The sequence below is a fragment of the Lemur catta genome, chromosome 18, assembly GCF_020740605.2.
Source record: "Lemur catta isolate mLemCat1 chromosome 18, mLemCat1.pri, whole genome shotgun sequence".
Lineage (NCBI taxonomy): Eukaryota > Metazoa > Chordata > Mammalia > Primates > Lemuridae > Lemur > Lemur catta.
The window spans coordinates 46,248,814-46,274,264 of record NC_059145.1 but is presented as its reverse complement, the minus strand read 5'-3'; the positions used below and the strand labels follow the sequence as shown (position 1 = coordinate 46,274,264).

Sequence of the window (25,451 nt, the reverse complement as noted above, 5' to 3'; positions counted from 1 at the left end):
GCAGTGGCCGGATCACAGCTAATTGCAGCCTCAGCCTCCTGGGCTCAAGTGATCCTCCTGCCTCAGCCTCCCAAGTGGCTGGGACGACAGGTGCATGCCACTACACTGAGCTAATTAAAAAAAAATTTTTTTTTGTAAAGATGGGATCTTGCTATATTGCCCAGGCTGATCTTGAACTCCTGGCCTCAAGCCATCCTCCCTGAGATTCCAGATTTGAGCCACTGTGGCCACCCTGCTCCGCCCTTCCGTGATGCACCTCCTTGGTAAGGTTGGACTCACCATCTCTGCTGCAAGGTGAGCCCACTCAGCAGGAGGATGGTGAACAGCAGGAGGACACAGCCGGCCACTGTCAACAGAGAGGTCGGTCAGCAAAGGGGCCCTGGGGGTGACGTTGGGGCAGCAGGAGCCGGGGCCCCAGGGCAGGTAGAGACTGTCCCCAAGGGGGACGGGCATTGTCTACTCCCCTTCTCAGAACAGGTCCCTCCCCAGAGGGTTTCTAGGAGGGCAGGGCAGGCGCTTCAGAGAGGTTCACAGGCCGGGCCTCATTTAAGGAGGCCGAGAGCAAGGCCGGCGCCTGGGGGAAGAAGTGTTGAAACATGGAGATAGACAATAAACACATTAGCGTCTCTGGGAAGTGTTCATGGTTTCTAGATGCTGCCTGGCTGGGGTCCGGGGGCAGCTGTTTGTCTGTGTGTTCAGGCACAGGCAGCCTCAAAGCCTCCCCACCAGGAGACAGCCCAGTGTTTCTAGAAGCCTGTCCTCTGTCCGCCTGGCTACACGGTCCCCCCCCTCCGGAGAGAGGCAGTGGGGTGCTGGCCCTCTGGACCGGCTCGGGAGGAGCAGGTGGGGCTGGCCCGGCCTCCCTGTAACTGACCCGGGGGCTGGGGCGTGTGAGCGCCTGGATTAGTCTCTGGGACTTGTCAACATTCTGCAGGGTGACACGGGGTCCTTCCAACCAACCAGCCAGCCACCCTGCCCACGTCTCAGCACAGTGTGCATTTTGTCCACAGGGAAAGCACCCACCTGCCACCTGGTACTGTGTCGTAAATGTGAATGTCCCCGTGGTCGCGGCGGCTTCCGTGCGCTCCTGATAATCTGGGCAAGGGAGAGGGGAGGCGCTCGGCTACCGTCACTGCGGGGCAGGAGGTGGCGGGAGCCAGGGCTTCTCCCCGGATTGGGAGCTCGGAGGCTGGGGGGAGGAAGGGAGGCAGGTGTTCCCCCCCTCCGCCTGGAGACCCTCCTGGGTCCTGTGTTTCCTCTTTGGGGCGTGCAGGTCGCTGAGACCCTGTCCCTGCTCTGGAGGAGGGGGCTGCTGGGGGGCTTCCCCTCCCCGCACTGCGGCCACCTCTGCCCGTTGGCCCAGAGCTGCCTCTGGTGACTATCGGGCATCGGCGGCTGAGCTCCCGTACCTGTCGTTGTGAAGGGACAGGATGTCTCCCTCCTAGGAAGGTCACTGGGGCTTGCCTGAGACGGCTCTTCACCTGGAGGGGAGAGTAAGTGATGCTTGAGAGCTAAAGACAGGAGACAGAGCCTCACCCCTGCCCACCTGCCCTTGGCAGCGGCCCCGCAGCACTTGCTGAGGCCGAGGCACCACCCTGTTGTGGGCACATCTCTGGGGACGCCACATCACCCGGTTCCACCCCAGGGCCCCTGGGAAGTGCTGAAGTGACCTCAGCAGGGCGGGTGAGAGGGAATCTAACCCCGATCCTGGCTGTCCGTGCAACTCTGAGCAACGCTTGCTCCGCGGGCTTCCTACTCAGCCCTGCAACTCGGAGACGGGCCACAGCCACACAGAGGGAGTAGAGACACACAGAGGGACGGCTTCTCGGGGCCACAGGCTCCCCTCCGACCCTGCTCCACCCGGCCCCGAAAGCCTGTGACCAGGGAGTGCCAGGGTGCCCCGGCCGTGGGGTGCGCTGGCTGTTGGGGTGGCCTGAGGTAGGAGGAGTGAGGGACAGCAGAGGCGTCCCAGAGAGGAACACACGGGCATGAGGAATGCGGGTGAGCAAGGAACCAGGAACACTCCCTGGCTGACGCAAGGAACTTTCCATTGTGGAAATACCACTAAGATTTCAGAGTGAAGGCAGCACCTCGGTGTAGGTGGCTGCGTGTGCATGTGCGTGTGCGTGTGTGTGTGTGTGTGTGTGTGTGTGTGCGCGTGCGTGCACATGCATGTGCTCTTGAATAAGTCCCTTCTCTGCACTTTTGCACTTAGGTCCAAGTTCAGACGGAGAGTTACACGGGGGAAGGAGCAGGGAGCGTTGCACAATCGTGGCTATACACGGCCACCCGCAGAGGGAAGAAACGCGTGGGTGGATGCCGGACTTTCCCTTCGAACCAGGGCAGTCCCAGGGCAGTCTCGGTGGCGCGGGGAAGAGGTGGAGTCTCAGGACTCAGCCGGGAGAGGCAGCACGTGGGGTCCTGCGGAGCCCTGGGGAGGCCCTTCCTCCTCCTCCACCTCCAGCCCCCTCCCCCCACCCAGGGTACAGGAGGACCTCAGTTGTGGGGGCCCCAGAGTCATCTGGTCTATTGTTTTTAGCATGAGAAAAAAATGGAGGCCCAGGGAGAAGGAGTGGTTCGTCCAGGGTCACGTAGCAGGCGGGGCTGCCCTACCTGGAAGCGGACTGGGCTCCGTTTCATCCATGCACGTGAGCCCAGGCCGGGTCCACCTCGTCTTCCCGCCTGTCATCTCACAGACGCTCCGGGCAGGGCCTCTCTGCAGAGCCCTGTACCCCTGGACGCACTGGTAGTGAACCGTCTGCCCCACCACGAAGAGGTACATTCTCCTTGCAGCCTCATGTTCCCACCGCGGAGGCTCCGTGCAGTGACCTAGGAGAGGGGAAGAGAATTCCGGAGGCCGGCTGGAGAGGCCTCGCGCCAGTCCAGCCTGCCTCTTGCTAGAGCCTGGACCTCGGTTCTTATCCTTTTGCGAATTCATTCTTTCAATCAGCCAGCACGAGCGGGGGATGTCTGTGTGCCAGGAACTCGGCTAGGCCCTGTATGGAGGCACAAAGACCCGTCCCTCCTGCAGGCGGGGGGACAGTCGATTAGGCGAGGAAGATACGTGTCGCTGAGGAGCAGACGCTTGCAGGGGCGCACAGGGCTGGCCCCTGAGGACAGCGAGGTTTGGATAAGTGGACGGAGGTGGGAAGGGTGGTCTTGGCTGAGGCATTAGGACAGGCTCACGCCAATCTGTGCCAGTGAAGCGTGAAGGTCACCTTGGATCTCCACTGGAGAGGTGAGGGGCACATTCTCTGGTGGCAGCTGGTGGCCAACTGGGGGCCATGGCAGGAGGATGGGGCAAGGGGCAGGGGAGAAGCCACAGGAGGGGCGGGAAGGGCTGAGGGTATCTCAGAGAAACGGAGCGTGATCTGCAGCTTGTCCCCACGAGCTCTGCCAAGACCTCTAAAGATTTCCCAAGCCCAGTAACTTTCCGCTTGCCCGAGTGCAGCCCACGCCCGATGGACTTCTGACCTCCGAGATCGTGTCCTGTTCTGATCCAACCTCAGAGTCCCCCACGCAGCCTGGACACAGGTAGCCGTACGGCATGTGCCCTCTCACCCCAGCCTGTGAAGCTGCACACGTGCCCTGACCCGCCAGACCCTCCAGCCTCCGAGTTCCGTGTCCTGCCGAGCCCTCTGCCCCAGCCGGGCGCCCAGTGGCCCTGCCCCAAGCTGGCACCTTGCACATCGTGACCGAACTTGTGTTTTCATTTCAGAACGAACTGCTGTGTGACACCCAAACTAGCCATAACTGTCTGGACCTGTCTGAATGGGGTTTGCGTCTTTCAAATGAAAACACCGGACTGAGACAGGCTGTGAGGCAGCCTCAGCCGGAACCCGCCGGCGACCTCCTGGGTCAGGACAACACACGCTGTTCTCTCGGAAACCTTCCGACAGTGGTGGAGGGCAGTGGAGAAAGTAGAACAAAACGAGCCACGACATGGGTTTGGAAACACCGTTCTAGGACAGAGCTGGAGCCAAAGGGGCGAAAACATCCTGTTGCAGTAATGCCCCTGGAGCGGCTTTAAGAAATGTAATGGAAGCTGTGGATCAGTGTAAGCCAGTCTGAAATAAGTTATCAGTAGAAAGATGCCCCTCGACTCCAGGAGATCAAGGTCTGATCTCATCCTATCGTAGGAGCTTGGCCGTCTTTCAGCTTCACTCCTCGCTGCCTGGCCCTGTCGCTGGTGAGGCTCAGGTGAGACCCTGTACAATGAAGCTCTTTGTGAGGTTACAAAGTCAGCCTAGGACCACTGGGGGCTCAGAAGTCAGCAGGTCCTCAGAAAGCTCCGTGTTTCCTGGCGGGCTCTGCTTTTTCTCCACGTTGTGACCCAGCGTAGGCGTGACTCACTTGGGATGCCGCAGGCAGGGGAGAGGCAGGCACGGGGCTCGCTTGTCCCCAGCGCATTGCCTGGGAGGCTCAGCCGTGTGGCTGTCACGTTGCCCAGCCCTGCCCTGCGAGAAACACTGCGAAGGAAATAGTTCTGCCTGCAGTTCACTGTCTTGTACTTAGGGGGAAAACACAGCGTTTCCCTGAGGGCAGGGGCTGTTGTCACACTGGTGTTTGTGTAATACCCTCTGTCGGCAGGGTCAGGCATGTAGTCAGTCCCAGCACACGCTTTTGAGTTGAATTGAGTCGGCGTCCACGCGGCCAGCCCCCAACCCGGGAAGCAAGCCCAGACCCTGGCTGGCGGCTGTAAGAGTGGTTTGTGGTGCTGAGCAAACAGCCTGCAAACGCTGTGCGCTAGTTCTCATTCACACGGTGCCCTGGGAAGAAGGGAACAGAATGTGCGTGCTTTTGGGTGGTGGGACAGACCCTCCTCCACTAGGGCACACGTCACCTACACGCAAGCGGAGAGCCAGCTCCTTGAGTCAGCTGGCGGACGGGGGGTTCAGGTGCATCTCTTACCTGGAAGGCTCACTTGGTCCACAGGCTGCACTTGACTTTGCATGTCTGTGACTTTTCTTTCTTTCTGCACTTCAGGTTGACGGGTAACTCCTCTTGTGTGCCTAGAGGCTAGAAAATATGAGGGAAATGAAGCAAATAACCTCACAAATGGTTAAAGTGGAAAACACTGCTCATTCACTGGAGAAGATTCTGTCTCCAGTGCCCACAAAGCGCCCCGTGATGTCTGGGTGCTGGGGCCACAGAGATGAACCCCGAGCACACTCCCTCCCTCGGGTGGGGCTGCCCACGCCCCGCCTGGCACCGGCCTCCCGCTATTCACATGTATCACGACAATGCCTGCAACTCCTTTCTGAAAGAAACGAAAGATTTCTTTCAAAGAAGATGAAAATTTTCTGTGCATATGCGTATCTCACCAAAATGGGATCCTTTGTTGCCATTAGTTCTGTCAGCATTGAGCGTGGGGATGCGTGTTGGCAATTAGACGTGGTCTGACCCCACAACTCACTGTGTCCTCTGCTCCCCTGGAGCAGCTCAGAACGCGTGAAGTTGGGGAGATGCGATCTTCAAGCAACGCTGGCAAAGGAGTTGAGAGTATGATAGCCCCAGTGAGGTGGGGATAGACTTCCAGGTCGGGATGAGGGAGGGGTGTACTGGGAAGAAAGCCAGCGACATGCTTCAGCAGAGCATGGATCTTGGAATTCCGCGGTCCACACGTGTTTTGGGTGGGACAAAGGACACTGAGGCTCCCTGAGCTCCCAGGGCTCAGCAATAAAAAGGCAAATGAACCCACCACGATTGACCACATTCTACTATCACAGAGTGGATGAGAGACCCCGTGGGAAATGGGGAAATGTGTGAGAGAGCTTTCAGGATTAAAAAAAGAAAATTCAATGGCAAAGTTACGGTATCAGATCAATTAATTCCTCCTAATGGAGAGGCAGAGATGCCCCATTGGGATTGTTATGATTTTTAATATTCTCTATAATAGGCTTGTATTCTGCCTGTTCATATTTTTTGTATTTATTTCTTTCAAAATTTTGATAAAATATACGTAACAAAAAGTTTAACCATTTTTAAGTGTAAAGCTCAGGGGCATTAAATACATCCACATTGTTGTGAGCTAGAATTATGTTTTAATTGCTTAGGAATTATTAGTGTAATGTCTGCCCTCTGCCTCAAATATAAGTACTCAGAGGCTGAGCCTATTGGATCGCTGGTGCATAGCGCGGTTCTTGAACTAGTAGGTGCTCGTATTTGTTTAGCGAATAAATACTCCAGGGACCCCTCAAAGGAGTTATCCTGTGGATTGGGCTGGCCCATTTGTCTATAGGGCGGAGGGAACAAAAGCTGGGCTTGGGCTCCCTCTTCGCTGAGGTTCCCTTCAGGAAACACTTACTAGTGCTCATGCACTGGCATTTGTTGTCCCAGGAAGAGTGGCTGGAGTTTCCTGTGCAAAGTATGTAGGGTGACCCGTTTTTTATCCTGCGGTAACCTCTCCTGCATTCACAGTTTAACATGGTTCCCCTCCTGTAGGCCAAGGCTTTGAAGGTGGCGTGTGTGATCTCTGGCGGGTCATCGTCACAGAGCTCTGCAAAGAGAAAGAAGCATCTTAGCAGTTCCGGAGGCCGCGGGCAAACACTCACACATTTAACCATGGAGTGATTTAAGCACATATTTCTCCACTTTATTTAAAAGATTTATATAGATCCCACTTTTTCCTAGAAAGGAATGAAGGCTGCTACCATTGTTGTTTAGAAACCTGTGCATCAGAGCTGGCTCAAAAGTTCTCTTCAACCAAATGCCTCTCTAAAATACAATATTTTTCAAACTAAATGAGTAGAAATCAATGAAGTTTTATTCTGAAGGTGCCTCATGTCAAGCAACTATAGAGAGAGGAGGGCCAAGGAATGTGAGGAAAGGAAGGAAAGAAATACGTGTAGATTTAATTGAGGGACAAAATGTGTCTGCAAAATACTTTTCAGGAAGTAAGGATTGTCAGACCTTCTATGATTAATGATTGTGCCATTTTTTTGAGAAATGTATATAACGTGGTGCTCAACATCTGGCAAGTAGGAAACGTGTGTTTCCCACCCACTTTCCCACCTCTGAGTTTGCCGAATACATTCTTGTGCCTTGAAGACCTTATTCTCTCTTGACCCAAAACACAGACACTGGTATCCCACTAACGATGCCAGAACCAGCTGCCAAATGTCCAAATATAGAGGGGGAAAAATGGAACTGGTCTAATCAGAAAAATAATTCCATTGCATACTTTGCAACAAGTTTTTTATGCTTCCAGAGATTAGATCTTTGGGAAAATGCCCCAGGCTGGATAAAGGAGGTGGCTGAGGGGGCAGGGAGCCTCTCCAGCCACCGAAACACCCATGGAGCCTGGGCAGGGCTGGTCACTGTACTCATTGCTGTTGGCCGGCCGGTTGCTTATTAATCACCCGGGCTGGGTGAAGCTTCTCTGTGTGCTCAGACTCTGCCCAGCACCTTGTCATCCTGCAGGCCACCCCAAACAGCGCCTCAGGACTCTCCTGACCCCACCAAGAACTGAAGGTGGGAGAACTTGGACAGCTTGGCCCACCCATCTCTCACCAAGTAGGGACTAAACAAAAGCAGGCTGAGTGGGCGCAGTGGGCTCCTCTCCCTGACAAGAGCCGGGGACACAACACGGAGACCGAGAGCGGTATAGGCAGGATGGTGGGGCTTCGCCCGATGTGGAATCAGGACCCCCCCTTTATTCGGTTTTGCCCGGTGCCCTCAACCCCACTCCACAGTGTAAACTCCACAGTATGAAAGCTGTGCCTGTATTTTTCACCCCTGCGTTTTTAGAAGGAGATATAGAACCCAAGTGGATTTTGCCCTGAGATAGTTTTGTGTCTCTCAAGTTACCCAGAAATACCAACACCACAAGGAGCCTGGGCAGACGGTCGTTGAACCCGACACCACGCAGAGGAACGACGTCCAAGTTGGCTGCTCTGCAGACACGGGGGTGATGCTGGGGTTGTCCACGGCAGTGTGGACGTGCATCGCTGAGGCCCTGCAGGCAGGATCTGACGGGACAGGTGTGGAGGCTCAGGCTATTTCGGACAAGACCTAACAGACCACACTTGCAGTCGCAGAATCCAGAGGGAGCGAAGTCCTGGTCGACGCCTCCCCTCTGTCCTCCCCCTTTCTTTTTTTTTTAAATGAGTTAAACCTGGTAGGAAGTTCCTGTGGGCCAGAGCTCTTGGGCTGGTCCAAACGCTGTGGCTAGATGGTGGTGAAAGGGAGTGTCGTCGGGGTTAATTCTGCAATTATTGAATGTTTATTACAAAACAGACTGGCACGCTATGCTGCCTGAGACCAGGGACATGCTCTTGAATAAGGAATTATAAAAGAGATCTCACTGTGTTTACATAAACGTGATCTTTTTTTAAATTTCAGAATATCACGGGGACACGAATGTTTCAGTTACATGAATTGCTTTTGTACCAATCGAGACAAAGTTATAAGTGTGCCCGTCCCCCAGATACTGTGCATTGTACCCGTTAGGTGTGAATTCACCTGACCCCTCCTCCCCCTTCCCACCTGCTCGATTTCCGTTGCATTTTACTACTGTGTGTGCACCTGAGTGTTGATCTATTGGTTCTCGTCTAGAAGGGAGTTTCATGTGGTTTTGGTTTTTCCATTCTTGCAATGCTTCACTTACGGGTCTCCAGTTCCATTCAGGTTGTCACGAAAGGTGTTAGTTCACCATTTTTTTTAAATGGCTGGGTAGTGCTCCATGGTATACATGCGCCACATTTCATTAATCCACTCATGTATTGATGCCACCCCCTTCCTGAGGCCCCGCGAGCCTCCAGCGCAGGACCAGCAGGGAGCAGACGGCAGGTGCCTGGACGCTTTGCCCAGCGTCTGCCGGGCTGCCGCAAAAGCCCCACTCGCTGGAGGGAAGGGGAGGGGGGCAGGAGTGTTTGTGAGTCAGGTGATTTTTGATGTTGTTGTTTCTCTGATGGTTGGCTCGTCTGGCTCTTGCTGCCTGTGTGAGCGGCACGAAAGACAAAGGAAAGGAAGGGGCTTCAAAAGGATGTGGACTGAGTCTGAGATGAGATTCTTCGCTCTGTGGGCAAATCAAGGCCGGGTTGTTTTAACCATCGCTCAGCCAGCACCGAGCAAACGCTCATCTTCACGCTGCATCTCTCTCCATCCAGCAGAGATGGAAGGTGAAGATTAGAACAACTCAGAGAGCACAGAAAGCGCCTAGACGGCGAGTGACTACGCTTTACAGAGGACGGAGCAGTGTCTCGGGGCCGCGGGTCACCTGGTGAGGAAATGGTCTGGTTCTTGCCCTGCGGCGGTTCCTCTTCTGTGTCAGATCCAACAGGAACTCCACGGACATGCCTAATGTCACAAGTTGTCCCCTCCCTCCTTGGGAAACCCACACCAGCTGTTTGGGCCCTACAGAAGGTGAGTGTTTTTGGTGCAAAAGAAAACACCATAGGACACGTTGACTATTCCTTTCAATAGTATCATAGACTCTGAGAACTGGAAGAGACCTCCACGACCCTGTAGATCAACCTCCACGTTTTACAGATAAGGAAACTGAGGCTGGGATTATTCCACGAGTTCACAGTGAGTCTTGGACTCGAGCCAGGTCCTCTGCCTCCCAGTTCTGTTTTTACATCTCACAGAATCATAATCTTCAGGAGAGACTGTGCTTTTCACCCATCCCTTGAAGGTTCTCGCTCACCGAGAGGCAGAGCTGTGTCTAAACTATCCGGGTGATGGAAGGTGTTGTGTGATGTTGTGGTTTGGTTCAGATGATTATCTTTGAAGAAGTCAGAGCGCTCAGGCCCTCGTCGGGGGTTATTTGTGTAATAATAACAACGATGTCTGAGACCTGCCTGCGTGCTGCTGCTTGGTGTATATCACCTTCAGTGACAGCTCTGAAAGGTAGATATTGTCACCCCTGCTTTACACAGCAAGAGACTGTGGTTCAGAGAGTTTAGGTAAGTTGTCCAAACCACACAGCTCCGGGCAGTAGGACAGGAGTTACATGAAAGCCTACTATTGCTGCCCTCCCTTCTGCCTTTTTAAAAGATCTCACTTTTACTTTCAGGAAACTCTTTCAAAGACCAAACCTAAACATGCAGGAAGAAGCAAGGAAGAAGAGGACAGAAGTGTGAGAAGTGTGTAGAAAAGGTTCGTGGAGGCGATGCATGCTGTGGCTGTTTGTTATCTGAGAGGAGAGGGAGGATACTGATTAAATCTGGACTTGGTGAAGTCCAGGTTCTTGTTAAAATGTTGAAAATTACATCTAGCATGAAAGAGTAAAGTGAATAGCTTGCAAACTAATGCAAAAAAGAAATAAAATAGGATAAAAATTTATTTAAGTCAAGAGAAGGGAGAAAAATGCATAGAAAGAGAAGATTAAAAATAAAAAACAAAGTGAGTGGAAATCATCAAAATACATCAGTAATAATTCCCAATATCAGTAGTAATATATATATTATGAATATATGTATATATCAGTAGTAATTACCAATGTGAACACACTAACTCTGCAGTTAAAGAAAAAAGAATGTTGAACTGTATTTTAAAGATGTATAGTTAGATGATGTTTATAAGACATACATTTAAAGCATTAAGGCGCCTAATGTTTGAGACTAAAAGAATGTGTAATTACAACCCAAAAGAAATTTATATTAATATCAGATTTCAAGGCAAAACCATTAACAGAAATCCAGAAGTGAGTATATATTGTTAAAGATTCAATTCTCTAGGAAAACATAAAAATTCTATACTTGGATGCACTCAATAACATTGTTTCAAAATATACAAAGCAAATATTGACAAAACAAGGGTAAATTTACAAATCTACTATCATACTGAAAAATTGTAACCACATCTTCCTTTGTGACGGATAGATCAAGCAGACCAAATAAATCAGTAAGAATAAGCAAAATGTAATAAACACAATGAACAGAATTGATATAATGAACAACTATGGAAAACCATGCCAATGACAGCAGAATCAACTCTTTCCCCAAGCACATAAGGGACATTTAGGTAGGAGAGGAGTTGAAGGCGATTCAGGGGCAGAGGAGTGGGTATATATGGGGTAGGAAAATGGAAATCTAGATAAAGACTAAAGAGAAGGAAAATAACAATACGAGAGGCAGGATGAGGCCAGTGCACCATGAGCAGATTATAACGACTGATTCAAACTCTTAATCTAAATGTTAAAGGAATGAATAAGAAAATAAAAACAAAAAAGGCTTAATATGACATCAAGGTGTCTCTAGAGCATCATCTCAAGAGCGTCTCTGAGCAGCTCAGACAACAAGGAGAGCTTTTCCATTCTAGCACCAAAGGACGGCAGTCTCTGGCTCCGACGAAGAAAGACTTGGTCAAGGACCTTGTCCTGGGAGAAGCCATTCCCAGAGGTTGTGATGGGAAAATGGCGGCAAACCATGGGATGCTACACTCAGATCTACTCTTTGGGAAGAATAGTTTTGGTGGTAGCATACAGTCTTCCCCTAATGTCTTTTTCTGTTCCAAAATCCCACCCAGGATGGCACTTGTCATTTAGTTGTCACATGTCCTGAGGCTCCCCTTGGCTGTGACAATGTCTCACTTTCCTTGTTCCTGATGACCTTGCCAGTTTTGAGGAACACTGGTCAGATATTTTTGTAGGATGCCTCCCTATGGGATTGGAATTTTTCTAATGTTTTTCTCATGATTAGACTGGGATTAGGAGGATGATAGCTTTCATAGGATCCTCAAAGGCATCCGTGACCAAAAACATGTTAAGAAGGAAACAGTGTGGGAGTTTCCCTGAGCCCTGACCTTGGAGTTTTTACCATGTCCCAAGGGCTGTTCTAAGCCCTTTACATATATTAACTAATTTAATTCTGACAGCAACACTATGAAGTTAAGATTATTATTGCCATTTTACAGATGTGGACATTGAGGCAGAGAGTGATTTGTTAGGTTGCCTGAGATCACTTATCCAGGGCACACAGCTGGGGGACCCACAGTCCCGGAGCTGGGATTCTCTCCCCGGCAGCCTGGCTTCGGAGCTCTTGGGGAAGACGATGTTACAAAGAAAACGGAGGTACGACTACAGATACAGTAGAAACCTAAAAGAGAACAACAGGCTACTATGAAAATGTTTGGACAAATTTGAAATGGGAAACTGTAAAACTATAGATGGATAGGTAAAAAACTAGATTCAAGAAGAACAAATTGATTCAAGAAGAAGAATAGAACTTTAACCATTAAAGAAATTAAATCAATAATTTAAAGAAATCAACCCACAAAAGAACACAAAGTTTTACCGAAACACCATCTATTTTATACAAACTATTTCAGAGAATAATAAAAAAAAAAAGGGGCAAATCTTCCTGATTCCTTGTATGGGGTTAGTTTCATCTTTCTATTGAACCTGTGCTGGACTGTAGAAAAAGGAATTTTATATGGCAGTCTCACCTATGAAAATAGATGTAAGAATCCTGAATAAAATGTTTGCACCAGATTCTAGCAATGTGTTAAGAAAAAAACCCATTCTGACCAATTAGAATTTATCCCAGCAATAACAAATGGTTTAACATTAGACAGTATCTTGATGTAATTCACTACTTTTACTGTTTAAAGAGGGGGGAGGGAATCATATGATCATTTTAATAGAAGAAAAAGAATATCCAATGATGATTAAAATAATACCCATTAATGACTAAAAGAAAAAAAAACTTTAAAGATAGTAAAAATAGCAATGAACACCCTTAATGATTAAAAGGTAGACACTGAAAACTTACAGCAAACAACACTTACAGGATACCTTAAAAGCCTTCTATTTAATGGCAGAAGTATATACGATCCCTACTTTTATTCAACACCATATTGAGCATCCTAGTTAATGCAATGAAACAAGTAAAAGAAATAAGAGGAAGAAGGAATGGATAAGAAGAAATGAAAATGTCATTTGTAAATAACGATGTGTACTTAGAAAACCTAGGAATCTACAAACAATTATCCAAAGGCTTGTTATCCATCATACATAAAGAACTCATACCAGTCAATAAGTAAAAAGCAAAAAACCCCATAGAAAAACAGAAACAAAGGACATGAACAAGCAGGCCACAGAGACCAATAAACAGGTGGAAGCATGCCCAATATCCCCTGTACTCACTGAAACTTAAGATAGTAATGATACTTCATTTCATTTCATCAGATTGGCAAGGATGTCAAGATTTCTCGATGCTAAGCGATGGTGAGGAATTTGGGAAATCTCATAAATTGCTGATGAAGGGTGTAAATTAGCATAGCTACTTCAAAGAGAAATTGAAAAATATTGCAGTAAAATTGAAGCTGTCTCTGTTCTAGGATCAGCAATGAAATCTCATAAATTGCTGATGAAGGGTGTAAATTAGCATAGCTACTTCAAAGAGAAATCGAAAAATATTGCAGTAAAATTGAAGCTGTCTCTGTTCTAGGATCAGCAATCTCACTTCTAGGTATGTTCCCCAGAGATATTCTTGCACATGTGCACGTGTTCAAGGCTATTTCTTACAGCATTGCTTGTAACAGGGAACAATTAGAGACACTCTAACTGTCCATCTATCATGATACAATGTAATAATATACAGGAGTTAAAAAGAATAAACAAGTACCAAGAATAAATCTCAACAACACAGTGTTGAGTGAAAAGAGCAAATTGTGAAAGGAAGCATATTATGTATTTATATATATTTAAAATTTAAAACACAAACCAGTAGTGTATATTGCATTAGAAGACACATCCCAAGTTTACGAGAGGGGAAGAATGGATTAGGTTGGATCCAGAGGGAACGTCGCTGTATCTGTAGCATGTATTAAAACTAAGCAATAAAGGACACGAAGCCACCAGGGTAAACTGTAAACGCTTACTGAATGCTGATGGCAGGGACATGACAGCCACATTCATCTTTGTGCTTTTTAACAATTTAAAAATATTTACAGAGCAAATGGCTTTTTCCTGCCAACCTGCCAAATCCTCCGATAACTAATGCTTCCTAAGTCTTCTTCTGCAGGGAGTAAGGAGTTCAGGGTTTTTTCCTTCAGTTTGTGGCTACGGAAATTGCACAGAGGAAGAAAACTCCCTCTCCGCCAACTTGGCGGCGCATCCTCCGCGGGAAAGTCTGACTCCCAATTTTAGTTATCAAGTCAACTGTCTCCATCTCATCTCAGTCCTCAGCAGCTGAATTCAACGACACGATTAAGGCTACAGCATCTTCCCAGAGAAGGCGGTAAGAAGATGTTGAAAATGGCATAATTACAGTGATATAAAATTTAATACTTGCACAGGACCAGAACAAAAAAATGGGATCGTGCAAAATATCCCTGGCAGTATGGGTACTGTCCCTGCCACCTGCTCTTACCCGCTGTCTGGCTGGAGCAGCACCCAGGAGCTGTGCAGGAGCCCGGTCTGGCTGCGCAGCACCCTTTGAATGGGCCGCAGTGGGCGCTGCGTGACGACTCGGTGTTTGGGCAGCGGCGAGGCTGACGCCATAATGTATTCATGCAAACAAATATCCACCCCAGCTCTTCCACTGAGCGAGCATACATGCCCAGGGAAACGTGGCAGAAGCACAATGCCTGCCACTGAGGGGTGTAAGGGAAGTTGCTGTCATCAAAGAAAAGCCACCCGATTCCCCGGGGCAGCAGAGGGAGCCCATCCCAAGGGAACCGGGCACATTTCTGTAGTAATCGGCACTGACCATCTGTGAGTTGCTTGTTATCTGACCCGCGCTTTTGGGGGCCTGGCTGGGTGAAACAGTCAAAGTTTCCACAACCGAGAACGAGTGACTCACGGGGTAGGACCCATTTGGAGAACTGTGCCTCCCTCAACACTCGCTACCAGAAAAGTGGGATTAGGGGGTTGGGGGATCTAATTATTTTCTCTTGACTTCGAAGGGAAAGGGAGGCAGGACCCACAAATGTCCCTCCACACAGCTGTCTCTAAACTGCCACGTTTTGGGATCTCAAACGCTTAGGTAAATGGAGCGTGGGGGGCTGGTTATTTCCTCACCCCAGGACTCTTCTCAGTCACTGACAAGCTTCGGTGCACTAAAGAGTTAACCACAAGCTCACCACAGACTGTCACCCTGATTAAAATTAAAGGGTTATCAGATTTAGAAAAAGGGGAGGGGAGTGTAGAAATAGATTCTTTTTCATTCTCTGAAATCTAAAAGCAGCTCTCCCTCAAATTTTTGAAACCAATTTCTTGGGACAGAGTCCTATTTTTAGCAGAAATACGCTCAACTGGTGAATCCCACCCACCGTCTTCTGCAAGGAGAGAGAGACTTCTGAGAAATTGGGCCATGGAGCCGAGGAGATTTTCAACTCGACGGAATTTCCCCTGAGATTTTTAAAGAAAGACCAGATAAGTAAGTACAACGCCAAGCAGAAACTCAAGACCAGAAGGGAAATAGGAAAGAAGGAAAGAGAAAAAGTCATCGGAAAGGATGGCGACCCTGGGGAGCAATGACGCGAAGTGGGCGCCAGGAGGGGCTGGGCACGTTGGCAGCAGCCCTAACTGTGTCCAGCGCGTTAAGCCACGTGTCCAGACCTGCGCCCCTGCCCGGGACCCCCAGTGGCCGGCTCTGCCCTATCCTCACCCGCACCCACAGTGCCTCTTGTACTCCTTTTCCTTCCCACCCTCGAGAATTCACACTCAGCTTTAAGCAAGATGCGAGTTGTACCCACTGTGCATTTTTGACAGGGCTCAAACCCTTCCCTGGAGAATCCAAATGCGAACCGCGGGCTGCCAGCCACCACGAGCGGGACACGTTCACTGAGGTTCCGGGGTTCTGGGTGCTTGGGCTGCTGCCCTGCTCGGCCCGTCCACGGAGATCTTGCACAGGGACGGGGTTTTGGCACCATCTAACCTGTAATCTTAACATAACCTTCTCCCTGCCTTTCCCTGCTTAACATAAGGGGTCACTGGGCCGTGTGGACACAACTGACCCAAGGAACAGCTCCCGCACTGGCCGCATTTCCAGCCCTGCCTGGTGCCGTGCGCAGCCCTGACGCGGTGGAGGCCAGGAGGGAGGCCTGTGCCACGCCAAGCACGCAGGACGAGTGTGAGGGAAATGAGAGGCTGGCGAAGGCTGGTGTGTCACCCCAGGGGTGTCTCAAGCTACAGCACCCGAGGGAAGCCCAGGAGTCAGCCCAAGGGAGAGTAACTCGGGGATGGCTCAAAGAGTGGCTTAAAAAGAGAGATCGAGGCCTTGCCTAAGAAGCCCAGGCGGTGAGTGACACATGTTGACAGCTTGCTTCCCACCCACAGCCATGAGTGCACGGCTTCTGGTCAGGTGGTCCAGCCCTTCGCTTTCCTGGGCGAGTGAATTACCACTTCACAGCCTCAGTTTCCTCATCTGTAAGATGGGATTGGTGACAACAGTCTGTCTCCTAGGTTGTCGTGGGGACTCCGTGGGACCACAGGGGCAGAGCTGCCTCTTGGGGCCTGGATGGCTGGGAAGCCATGTGACCGCCCGGCAGGGGGCGGGTGCCCACAGTCCCTCCGCCCTCACCCCCGAAAACCCACCCCGAGCAGTGGGACCCGGGACACCTGGGGGAGGGAAAGTGAAACCGGGGCTCTGGGTGGTGACAGGCGGTGAGCAGTGAAAGCCAGAAGTGACACAGGCGACCAGGGAAGAACATCAGGCTGAACCACTCGCCCCGCGGTCTCCGGGTGTCTGGGGAAACTGCGCTTTTATTCTAAAAAGGCTTTTTTCCTTTTTGTAATTGTTTGTTTTGCTTTCAACTTAAAATGAGGAGTTTTCTTGTCACAAAGGTTCTTTCTGTTCTAAATCAGGTTCTGAACAGAGATGTCACTACCACAACGGCCGGAAGCAGATGCCACACCGGTGCTCAGCTGGGTTGCAGGCTCTGCCTGGCGTCAGCGCTGGGGAAGCCACCCAGCCCTGCCCGCAGCCTGCAAGATGTCACGCACGCCGCCCGGCCTCAGCCCCAAAACTCCCGGGAAACTCTCGGAGCGCCGGGGCAGGAAGAGGCTGACATCAGCTTACACTCTGGGGACTTCAAACAAAACTTTCAGAAATGAGTCCTATGCCCTTTACTTGGTAACACGATAAACGGATCTTTTTCTGAGAAGATGAGCCAATTTGCTTCAACGGGCTCATTTTCATGGGGAAAAAAATACGTACAGATACGAATTTTTTTTTTTTTAAAGAAGCACAACTGCTTAGCTTTAGAAAAGACCATAATAATGTAAACTGGACGGATGAGGTTTCTTCCTCCCTCCCTGCCTTCCTTCCTTTCTTGGGAAGGTCGTGGACGTCTAGGATTGGGGAATGGTTCCCACGCAGCGGGGCAGCCCTGGTATAAAGGGTGCGTCTAAGATACTTGGGGGCAGGAGGCGCGATCAAACCACTTGTTATTAAAGGAATTTAAATACTCCCACTTGAAATGCTCCCGTTTTCTCTGTAAAGGAATTTCTTGAGCAAGACAAAACGTCCCATCTTCTGTGTATATTATTCTAAATTCAAAATTAGTGGTGTCTGATTTTAATAATTGTCACAGTTAAGGATGACAAAACAATGCTCTTCACTCTGCTTTCTGCTCCAGTTGTTGCTGTAAACGAGAGGCGGTGCCTGACCTCACATGTGCCGGGTCGTGTGGGAACAACGAACGTCCATCTGTGTGTTCAACGGACTCTTTCTTTAGACGTGTGTCTCAGCACCAAGCTTTGTCCCAGTTGCCCAGCAGGAGTGGTGAGTTCCGGGAAGTTAAGGACTGGATCTGATTCAATTCTGTGTCTCCAACCCTGTGTCTGACGTGTAGTAGTTGCTCAATAAACGTTTCCTGAATGACCCCCGTGGCTCCCCTCTTCCACCTGCTCACCCCGACCCGTCCGTGGCTGCGACTGGTGCAGCAATATTTTCACTCTGAAAAACCTCACAGGAGAGAAAACTACCTCCCTCCCCACGCTTACAGGCACACACCTATCCTTGCCGTTGTTTTTTATTGCTGAGAGTACAAAAAGCAGCGGGCTTCTGAAGGAGGTATCTATTTTAGTCCCAAACAGAAAAGAGTGGGTGATTCCGTGGGCAGAGTTGGCAATTCCTGAATGTGGTGTGGTGACTCATGCCCGGGGTGCTCAGAATTTCCTCTGTTTTGTGGCTGCCGGGGCAGACTGCGCTGCTTTCTCTGAAGCGCCGTCCAGTGCAGGGAAGACAGCCCAGCTGCATGGCGGGCAGGGGCTGGGGGTGTCCTACGGCAGCCGCGGTCCGGGCTCCGTGGGCACGGGGGCAGCGAGGCGAGCCGCAGAGCACGCTGACTTCGGCTCCGTGGAAAGCAAAGATCAGCTTCCCGTGAACGCGGTGCACACGGTGGCGACCGTTAGCGGCCGTCAGAGCAGCAGCAAAGCGCAGGCTCCGGGACGGGCCCGTCTGGCTCACAGCCTGGCTCCTGAGCGCTGTGCTGTGTTGGAAAAGTCCTTTAACCTCTGAGGCTTCGGTTTGCCAGGTGTAAAATGGGGGTGATAATAAGACCTGCTTGTTTTGAGCATTAACCGGAGTAATGCTGCGGCTTAACATGACACCCGAAGGCACGTAGGCAATGCGTATCAGCTCCTGCTGCTCTCGGGAGCGTGCAAGACGTTGGCTAGAACAGGCTTAAAGCACATACGCCTCAAGGTGTCAGCATCGGTGCCGGGACCAGCTGTGCTCCCGGGGCCACAGCTGTGCTCCCTGCTCCTCCCTCCCTCGCTGTGGGAGGCTAGGGGCTGTTGGAGACTGGTCTGTTCTCCATGCTCTTCAGGGTAAAGGAACCAATCATTATCCTTTAAAACATGCTGCTCTATATTCTACTGGGAAAAACCCAATTACTGCTAGCTCAATCGCGCGGGCTCGTTCTTTCACTGCGTCCAGCAGGAGGTGGGGGGGAGGCTTGGAAAAAGGGAGGCGGCAGGCAGCAAGCTCAGCTGGCCACACCTTCCTCCCGGCTGGCACAGGACGCCAACGCTCGTGATCGGTATCTTGCCCTTCCCCTCTCGTCCCTCTTCCTCCCAGCACGGTGACCTTCCGGTCACCCTCCGCCCATTCCACCCACACTTTGGTGCCTTAGAGTTCTCTGCCAGCTGGACCCCCCCCCACCCCCGTCCGCAGGATGCACTGGGGTGAGAGCCGCAGGCACAGCTGCTGGGCTGCTGGCCAAAAGCCCCCGGGAGTTGGTGGCGTGGGAGTCGGGGTGCAGGAGTGGCTGTCGGGAGAGAGCCCCAGGGGTGCTAGCCTTGTGGTTTGCAGGTGGCTGGGGCTGGGTCAGGCAAGAAATCTGGATGTAGGGAAATAAGACCCAGGACTTCTTTGGTCATTATCTGGTGGTGTCATGTGGCCCTGATGATGCTAATCAATATTCCATGGTATCAAGGAAACTACCAGAGACCAGCAACACCTGTAGACACTGGAGATTTGAAGTGAGCTGAGGAGCATTTGAATTCTTTTTGTCTGAACAAAAGCATTGGTTTTTATGGGAGAATCACTGGCCACTGGAGCCTCATTTTGCTCAGCACATACACCAAAAAATGCACGTATATTGGAATATGGCTCAATATGGCTCTTTAGTTGTCCTGCTAACCTCCTCAGTCTTCAGTTTGCTGCTCATGGAGCATGGCTTGTGTATACAGCTGTAGCAAAATCATTAGAAAATACCATCCTCCGGGCCCCATCCTGATGTTCAGGAGCACCGTTCTGAGCCAGCACGTTCCAGGCCCACCCTCTCCAAAAGGGCTTTTCTAACGGTCCCTGTTCTGCTCACTTATGGCATCTGTCAGCCTTTGCTGTATGTACTTTGTAACAACGGGTGTCGCAAAAGTTGCCGTACATAGGGAAAATGGGAAAGTGTAGCTAAAGGTACCTTTATTTACAAAACATTCATTACAAAATTTTACTAAATTTTTCCTTTGCATGGAGACTTTTGTGACACCCTGTATTTGATTTTTTCCAGATCGTTTTCCCCATTTTAATCCCAAGTTCTGTGTGGGTAGAAGCAATGCATATTTCTTCTCTCACGTGACAGCCCAGCCATTCAAAACGGGGATCCATGCACCAACAACACAGGCCTCATGGGGGGACCTGTTTGCACCAGAATCAAGATCTTGTTTGTAACAAAATTCCCAGGTGATCTGTCAGTGCATTAAGGTTTGAGCAGTGCTGCTCTTGTGCAACTACTCTTGGTCAGTAGAAGTAAAATAATGGACTCAGACCAACCACGGGCATCATTGTTCTGTCTCTCTAAACTGGTGATTTTTCAATCCTAACTGAATCTTGAATCATTTGAGGAACTTAAAAAAGAAGTTATTGTGTTTGGTTCTGTTCCCCAGAGAGACTAGCTTGATTGGTCTCAGTCAGTCTTGGACGTCGCTTTTGGAAGCCTCCCAGGTGCACATTCTGATGCACAGCTGGCGTTGAACCGTTACTCTAAATATATTTCCCAGTGGGAATCGTGTTCTCTTACCGAGGGAGGCAAATCCCAGAGTCACTGTGAAATTGATCCAATAGCCAAAACTATCTGAGTAATCTTAGGATGGAAAATACCTAAAATTTGTAGAGATGATTCTATAATTGTTTTCCCCTGACTGAGTGATCTACTTGAAAGCTTGGCGGGGGGTTCAGGGATGGGATGTTGACTCATGGCCAGAGACTCCTGGCTTCTCTTGGGAGGCTTCCAGATGGGAATCTCACCACAGATGTTTCGTCTCCACCGTTAAACCACGAGCAGTTGGAGGACAAGCACTGGACGCTTTTTCATCCCTGTGATCCTAATGGGTGACGGAAGGATGAAAGACTATCACTGGGAATCAACGTAAGGATGTGCAGGGAATTCTGGGCTGAAATTTAAGAGGCTTGGATTCTAGTCGACCCTCTCTTTGAACTCTTTCAGGGAAGAAGGGCTTTTAACTTTTGGAAGCAACCAATTGGATTAAGATCTTCTTTTCTTTTCTCTCTGGGAATGGCCTGGGATAAGGAGAAGAGAAACAGGCTCCTGCCCGTGTAAAACTTCTCCTGAGGGAAACAAGGGTATTGTTTGAGGGCAAAAACTCCCTGCACAAGCAAACAGCAGAAAGCCTCATCAACGGGTAGTGGTGTTTTTGCTTGACACCCACAACGGTGGCAGTTACACAAGAGGCAGGTCACACTCCAGCGCAGTGCAGTACCTTTTAAGAGCTGGAAATAACCTACAGCCAGAAGTTAGGCTTGGTCTGTTGACACATGCAAAGGTTGCTCAACCCTGACCCTGTAGGTATGTCTTCACGGTTGGGAAACTTTTTCATCCAAAAATTCCCCTGCTTGAAAATGCCTTTTAAGCAGAGCTTATTTTATTTCCTTTTCAGAATCCTTGACATAGGGGGATGGGACTGGAAGGGAGTTTCAAGATCTCTGGGTCAGTGTTCTCATTTTACAGAGAGAAATCTGTCAAAAGTCGTGCCCTTGACCTGCCTTCTCTTTCATCCTCCAACAATGTCGCTAGGAGGTGCCTGGGTCCACTATCCGCTTCTTGCAAGGTTCATTTTCCTCCTAATTCTATTCCCCACTGACCTCAGGTGAATTCTCTGCTTTTTCGTAAAGTGTCCACTCACCACGGAGCAAGGAAAGGAGCAGGGAGTTAGCCCGAGTGGCTGCTGTGTTGAGGCAGAGCCTACCTCGATGGTCCCTATAGCTATCAGAGGAATGGCTTCAACCAAAAGTCACACAGAAGTGTTCAGAATACCCAAGGATTTGGCTGGAAAAAAAAAAAGTCTAGGACTACTCTTGGAGTTGTGGAGCCCATCAGCTGTTTTTTTATTAGCATCTCTGACGCATAAATGAAGCCCATGCTTTGGGTACAGAATTATGAAGTCAATTCTTTTTCAATTCTCAAAGCTAAAATGAGGCACAGGCACAGGTGATATATCCAACTGCCTATTGAAGACACGCTGCTTTAAGGAAAGCGGTGACTATTTTACCAGGTGTCCCAATGCATACCAAAGCCCCATGGCTCCAAGGTACGTAGGGAAGATGAACAAGGTAGCAGTGGTAAGGATAGTTTGGAATCTAGAGAAATCAAAAGAGTAAAGCTTTTGTGTTGTAATGACAAAGGTGAATGATATTTCTTAGGTTCCTCTAAAAAACAAAGGACAAGGTGAAGATGTGAAATTCCAGTGTGGGCAGTTGTCTTTACAAGAAGGGATAGTTAGACAAACATTTCATCACAGTGGGTTCCTGCACTATGTTGTTTTCTTTTTAAATTTTTGAGTCTAGAGGATACAGATCTGATCACAGAATTCCTAGAATGAAAGAAAGACCATCAAGGGACATAGAAACTCTCAGAATTTCCACCCTTCTGAGAAAAGTGCCTTCAATAACGTGCCGTTTTGGCAACACCAGGAGAATTCTCTTTCTGACCACATCCCAGGGCCCAGTAATACGGAGACTCACGACGCCCGAGTTGACTAATCCATCCCCCATAACCCATCACCCTGTTAAATGGTGGCTTTGGAAATTTTCAGAATGAAAATCTGCCTTATGAATCAGCTAGAAATTGCATCTGTTGAAAGTCTGATTTCATTAGAGAGCTCTTACCCCTGAGGAGTAAAAAAAGCTTGTTTATTTTAGGACTGGGTTCCCTTTGGAAGAAAAAGTCTGAGATGAGACGGTCCCTTGCCCTGGACTGGTTCCTGGGCCAGCTGCTGATCCCGGAAACTCAGTCCCTGGCATTCTTTTTGGCCACTGGGTGCTCATTTGCGTCTTGGTTGGACTATTTTAAGAGCCTCATGACCCATCTTGGTGCACCTGGCCTGTCTCCACCCTGTGCCAGAGTCGTCTCCATAGAGCTGTGACCCTGTTTTCAGGGAACAGAAAGAGAACAAGCCCGGGAGACCGGTCTGAGCCCTGGCTCTGCCCCTGCCTGCAAGATTCGGAGTCTGGGGTTCTGCTCTGAGGGGTTCATGACATCCGCATTGCAGAGTGGTTGCGAAGATTACAATATGACGTATGTCAGGCAAAAGAAGGTACTCTATACATGGTCATTTAAACATTTTTCTAGTATTGCCTACCAACTGAAGTTAACAACTTTTAACTTGTTGTCTGAGGCCTCGGACCATTCATTTGACCTCTTTCTAACTTCCCAGTCTCAACCCCAATCTCCCCACATGGCCGTCTAGTGCAGGAGCCACCTCGGGCCACTTGCTGTCCCCTGAGGCTGCTGTGTCTATGCTCGTACGGCCCTTTCTGTCCGGAGACTCCACTCGTGGAGATAAATGTGCGGTCCCTCAGGGGTCTGTTGTCGCCCCACCTTCATGAAGCCAACCCTGACAGCCCCATGGTCCCTCAGACCTTATCCCATTCTGACTTGTATCACTGTTATTACGGCCATGCCTTTCTCCTCCTCCCTAGGTTACAAATCCCCTAAGGATCGGGACTATGTCCTGTTCATTTTTCTGTTCTCTATAGTGTTGAAAAGGGGTATAAGAGGTATTAGATAGATTTTTGGAGAATTGAGTGAAGGAAAGAGTCTCCACAGTACTCCACTCACCCCGCTGCTACCAAGACCATTCAGATTCTCACATAAGTCACCCATAGCTGGAAATAATACACATTTACTTGAATGTGTTCCCCAGAGATAGGACATGATGACTTTTAAAGATTTTGCTTTTCTGGCTTGGACTGACTCAGCAAAGACCCCACTGAAGCAGAAATCACATTACAGAACTTCCTCAAATCATTCTCACTTCAGCTCCAAAGTGAAGGCATTCCCACACCCAGGCCGGCACATAGCCCAACACAACTTGGCCACTTCCCACAGACTAGCAAACAGACTTCTTAAATGCATCATGATATTTCACTTCTTAACATATTTTTTTCTGCAGCCAGTTAGCATTGTATTTCTTGAAAATTATAGACTTTCAAAAAAAAAAAAAAAAGAAATTATAGACTTTCATATCTTATCTGTCCTCCCGGGTAAGCAAGGGAAGATATTATTAGAAAATTCACACTCAATTAGGAAGGGTGGTTTGAGGTAGAAGTTGGTGGTTTTTTATTACTTTAAAAAAAAAATCTTTGAGAAAACCCATTTGAAAGGATGAATGAAATTCAAAATTTGCATATACACACATATACACATTCATATACATCATACATATGCATAGGAACATAGGAAAAGTAATGTTCTAAAAGTGAGTATGCTTACATTTCCTGAAATTTCTACAAAGTTGCACTTATAAGGAGCTTCCTCAGCCTTATTTTCTGAGGCAGTCAGAGTGAAGTATACATCCCTGAAGCTAAACTTTTCTGAGATCTTAAATTATCCCAGTGTTTTCATATATGAGTTACCAACATCTCAGCCAAATTAACCCGGAGTTAGATTCCTGACAGCTTTTTATCTTACAGCTGGGGGAAGAGGGTGCTACGGAAGAGGAAAGTCACAGGAGAATAAAAGAAAATTTCTTGAGGAATCTACTCGTCGGTGTCCAGTTAACCCCCAAATATCATGCCACTTTATCCATCCAGACCTAACTGTCAAGGCCTGTGAGAGAGAAGAGAACCCAACAGCATCCCAAGCCGTCTATACCGATTGGGGCACCGAGGCCTGACATGAGGCCCCTGTAGGTCAGGGCAAGAGTGGAACCCAAAATCCAGCTCCCTTCTTGGAACTGTCTACTTGGGTGACCCTCTGGTTCTTTGGCTGGGGAGAGCAGAATTCCAAGAATTCCAGAGGCACCCATGGACTCTTACCTGCCTTGCTGCCAGGTACCATGATGAATGTGATCACTCCCCACACCAGCAAGTGTGGCTCCATCTTCCTGGCACTTGGGATCAGCTCGGGCAGCCAAAGGAGATATATTTCCGCAGAAGGCCGGCTTTCCTGTCAGCCTCTTTTCTGCATCGTGCCGGGAGGATGTGGGATAGAAGGCTCAATCCCCTTGTGCCGTCATCCCTGTGGGTCCATGCGGTCTCTATGAGAGTCAGGAGTTGCTCTCTTTGAGTATTAGACTGGTGTGTTCAGCCAGGAAATTGTGCCTCTCACTCTCTTCTCTGATCTCAAATATAGGAAGTGTTTTTTTGATGACAATATAGTTTGCGGTAATTTTTCAAACCAGGTCTTTTTTTTTTTTTTCTCAAGTTGAATTGCTGGGAGGTGTGGGCTGGGGTTGGTGAGGAGGATTGAGCTTCATTTATGAATCCTTTCTTCAGCTTCACTCATAAAAGGAAAGGGAGATTCCCCTACCGTTGAAGGAGGGGTGAACAAGCACTTCTTGGCAGTGGTCTCATCTAGTATTTTGTAAACTGAGTCTTCCCCCAGCTTTGCAGCTCCCTGGGGAGTCAGCGGGGGCCACATGGGCTGGGGGAGCAAAGTCATTCCAAGACCGCGGAGGGGCAGGTGCCAATATTCAGATAATCAAGAAATAAGCAGTGAACTGATACTCAGAATTCATGAATAATCTCCTAAGATTTATAACCAGTACTAGCCATAATCATTTCACCATGGGATCCTAGGTTCCTGAAAGAGCA

General features: G+C 49.2%; 1 protein-coding gene and 1 long non-coding RNA gene across 21 annotated transcripts in view; one reads left to right on the top strand and one right to left on the bottom strand.

Annotated features, from left to right (window-relative positions):
• IL2RA (interleukin 2 receptor subunit alpha) overlaps positions 1 to 24,960 on the bottom strand; it is a 31,301-nt gene extending 6,341 nt beyond the window's left edge. For all 5 annotated transcript variants that reach the window (XR_006729736.1, XM_045529676.1, XM_045529677.1 and 2 more), the window contains exons 1-7: positions 24,675 to 24,960; positions 6,308 to 6,499; positions 4,912 to 5,019; positions 2,614 to 2,829; positions 1,410 to 1,481; positions 1,024 to 1,095; positions 280 to 346 (exon numbers count right to left, since the gene is read on the bottom strand). Coding sequence is in view for 4 of the 5 variants with exons in the window: in XM_045529676.1 (XP_045385632.1) it covers positions 280 to 346; positions 1,024 to 1,095; positions 1,410 to 1,481; positions 2,614 to 2,829; positions 4,912 to 5,019; positions 6,308 to 6,499; positions 24,675 to 24,738 (791 nt within the window). In the remaining variant the exon portion in view is untranslated. The remainder of the gene's footprint in view (positions 1 to 279; positions 347 to 1,023; positions 1,096 to 1,409; positions 1,482 to 2,613; positions 2,830 to 4,911; positions 5,020 to 6,307; positions 6,500 to 24,674) is intronic.
• LOC123623029 lies at positions 125 to 24,704 on the top strand. 16 transcript variants are annotated; one of them, XR_006729749.1, is made up of 7 exons: positions 125 to 3,534; positions 3,719 to 4,200; positions 9,114 to 10,101; positions 11,860 to 15,326; positions 15,662 to 15,738; positions 15,877 to 16,189; positions 16,757 to 17,361. It is a non-coding gene; the product is annotated as an uncharacterized LOC123623029 (long non-coding RNA). The 16 variants fall into 16 exon arrangements; XR_006729746.1 differs by adding an exon at positions 24,330 to 24,704 and having other exon boundaries at positions 11,860 to 16,189; positions 16,757 to 17,675; XR_006729752.1 differs by adding an exon at positions 17,530 to 17,776 and having other exon boundaries at positions 11,860 to 16,189; positions 16,757 to 17,024.
• Positions 24,961 to 25,451: the final 491 nt, after the last annotated feature.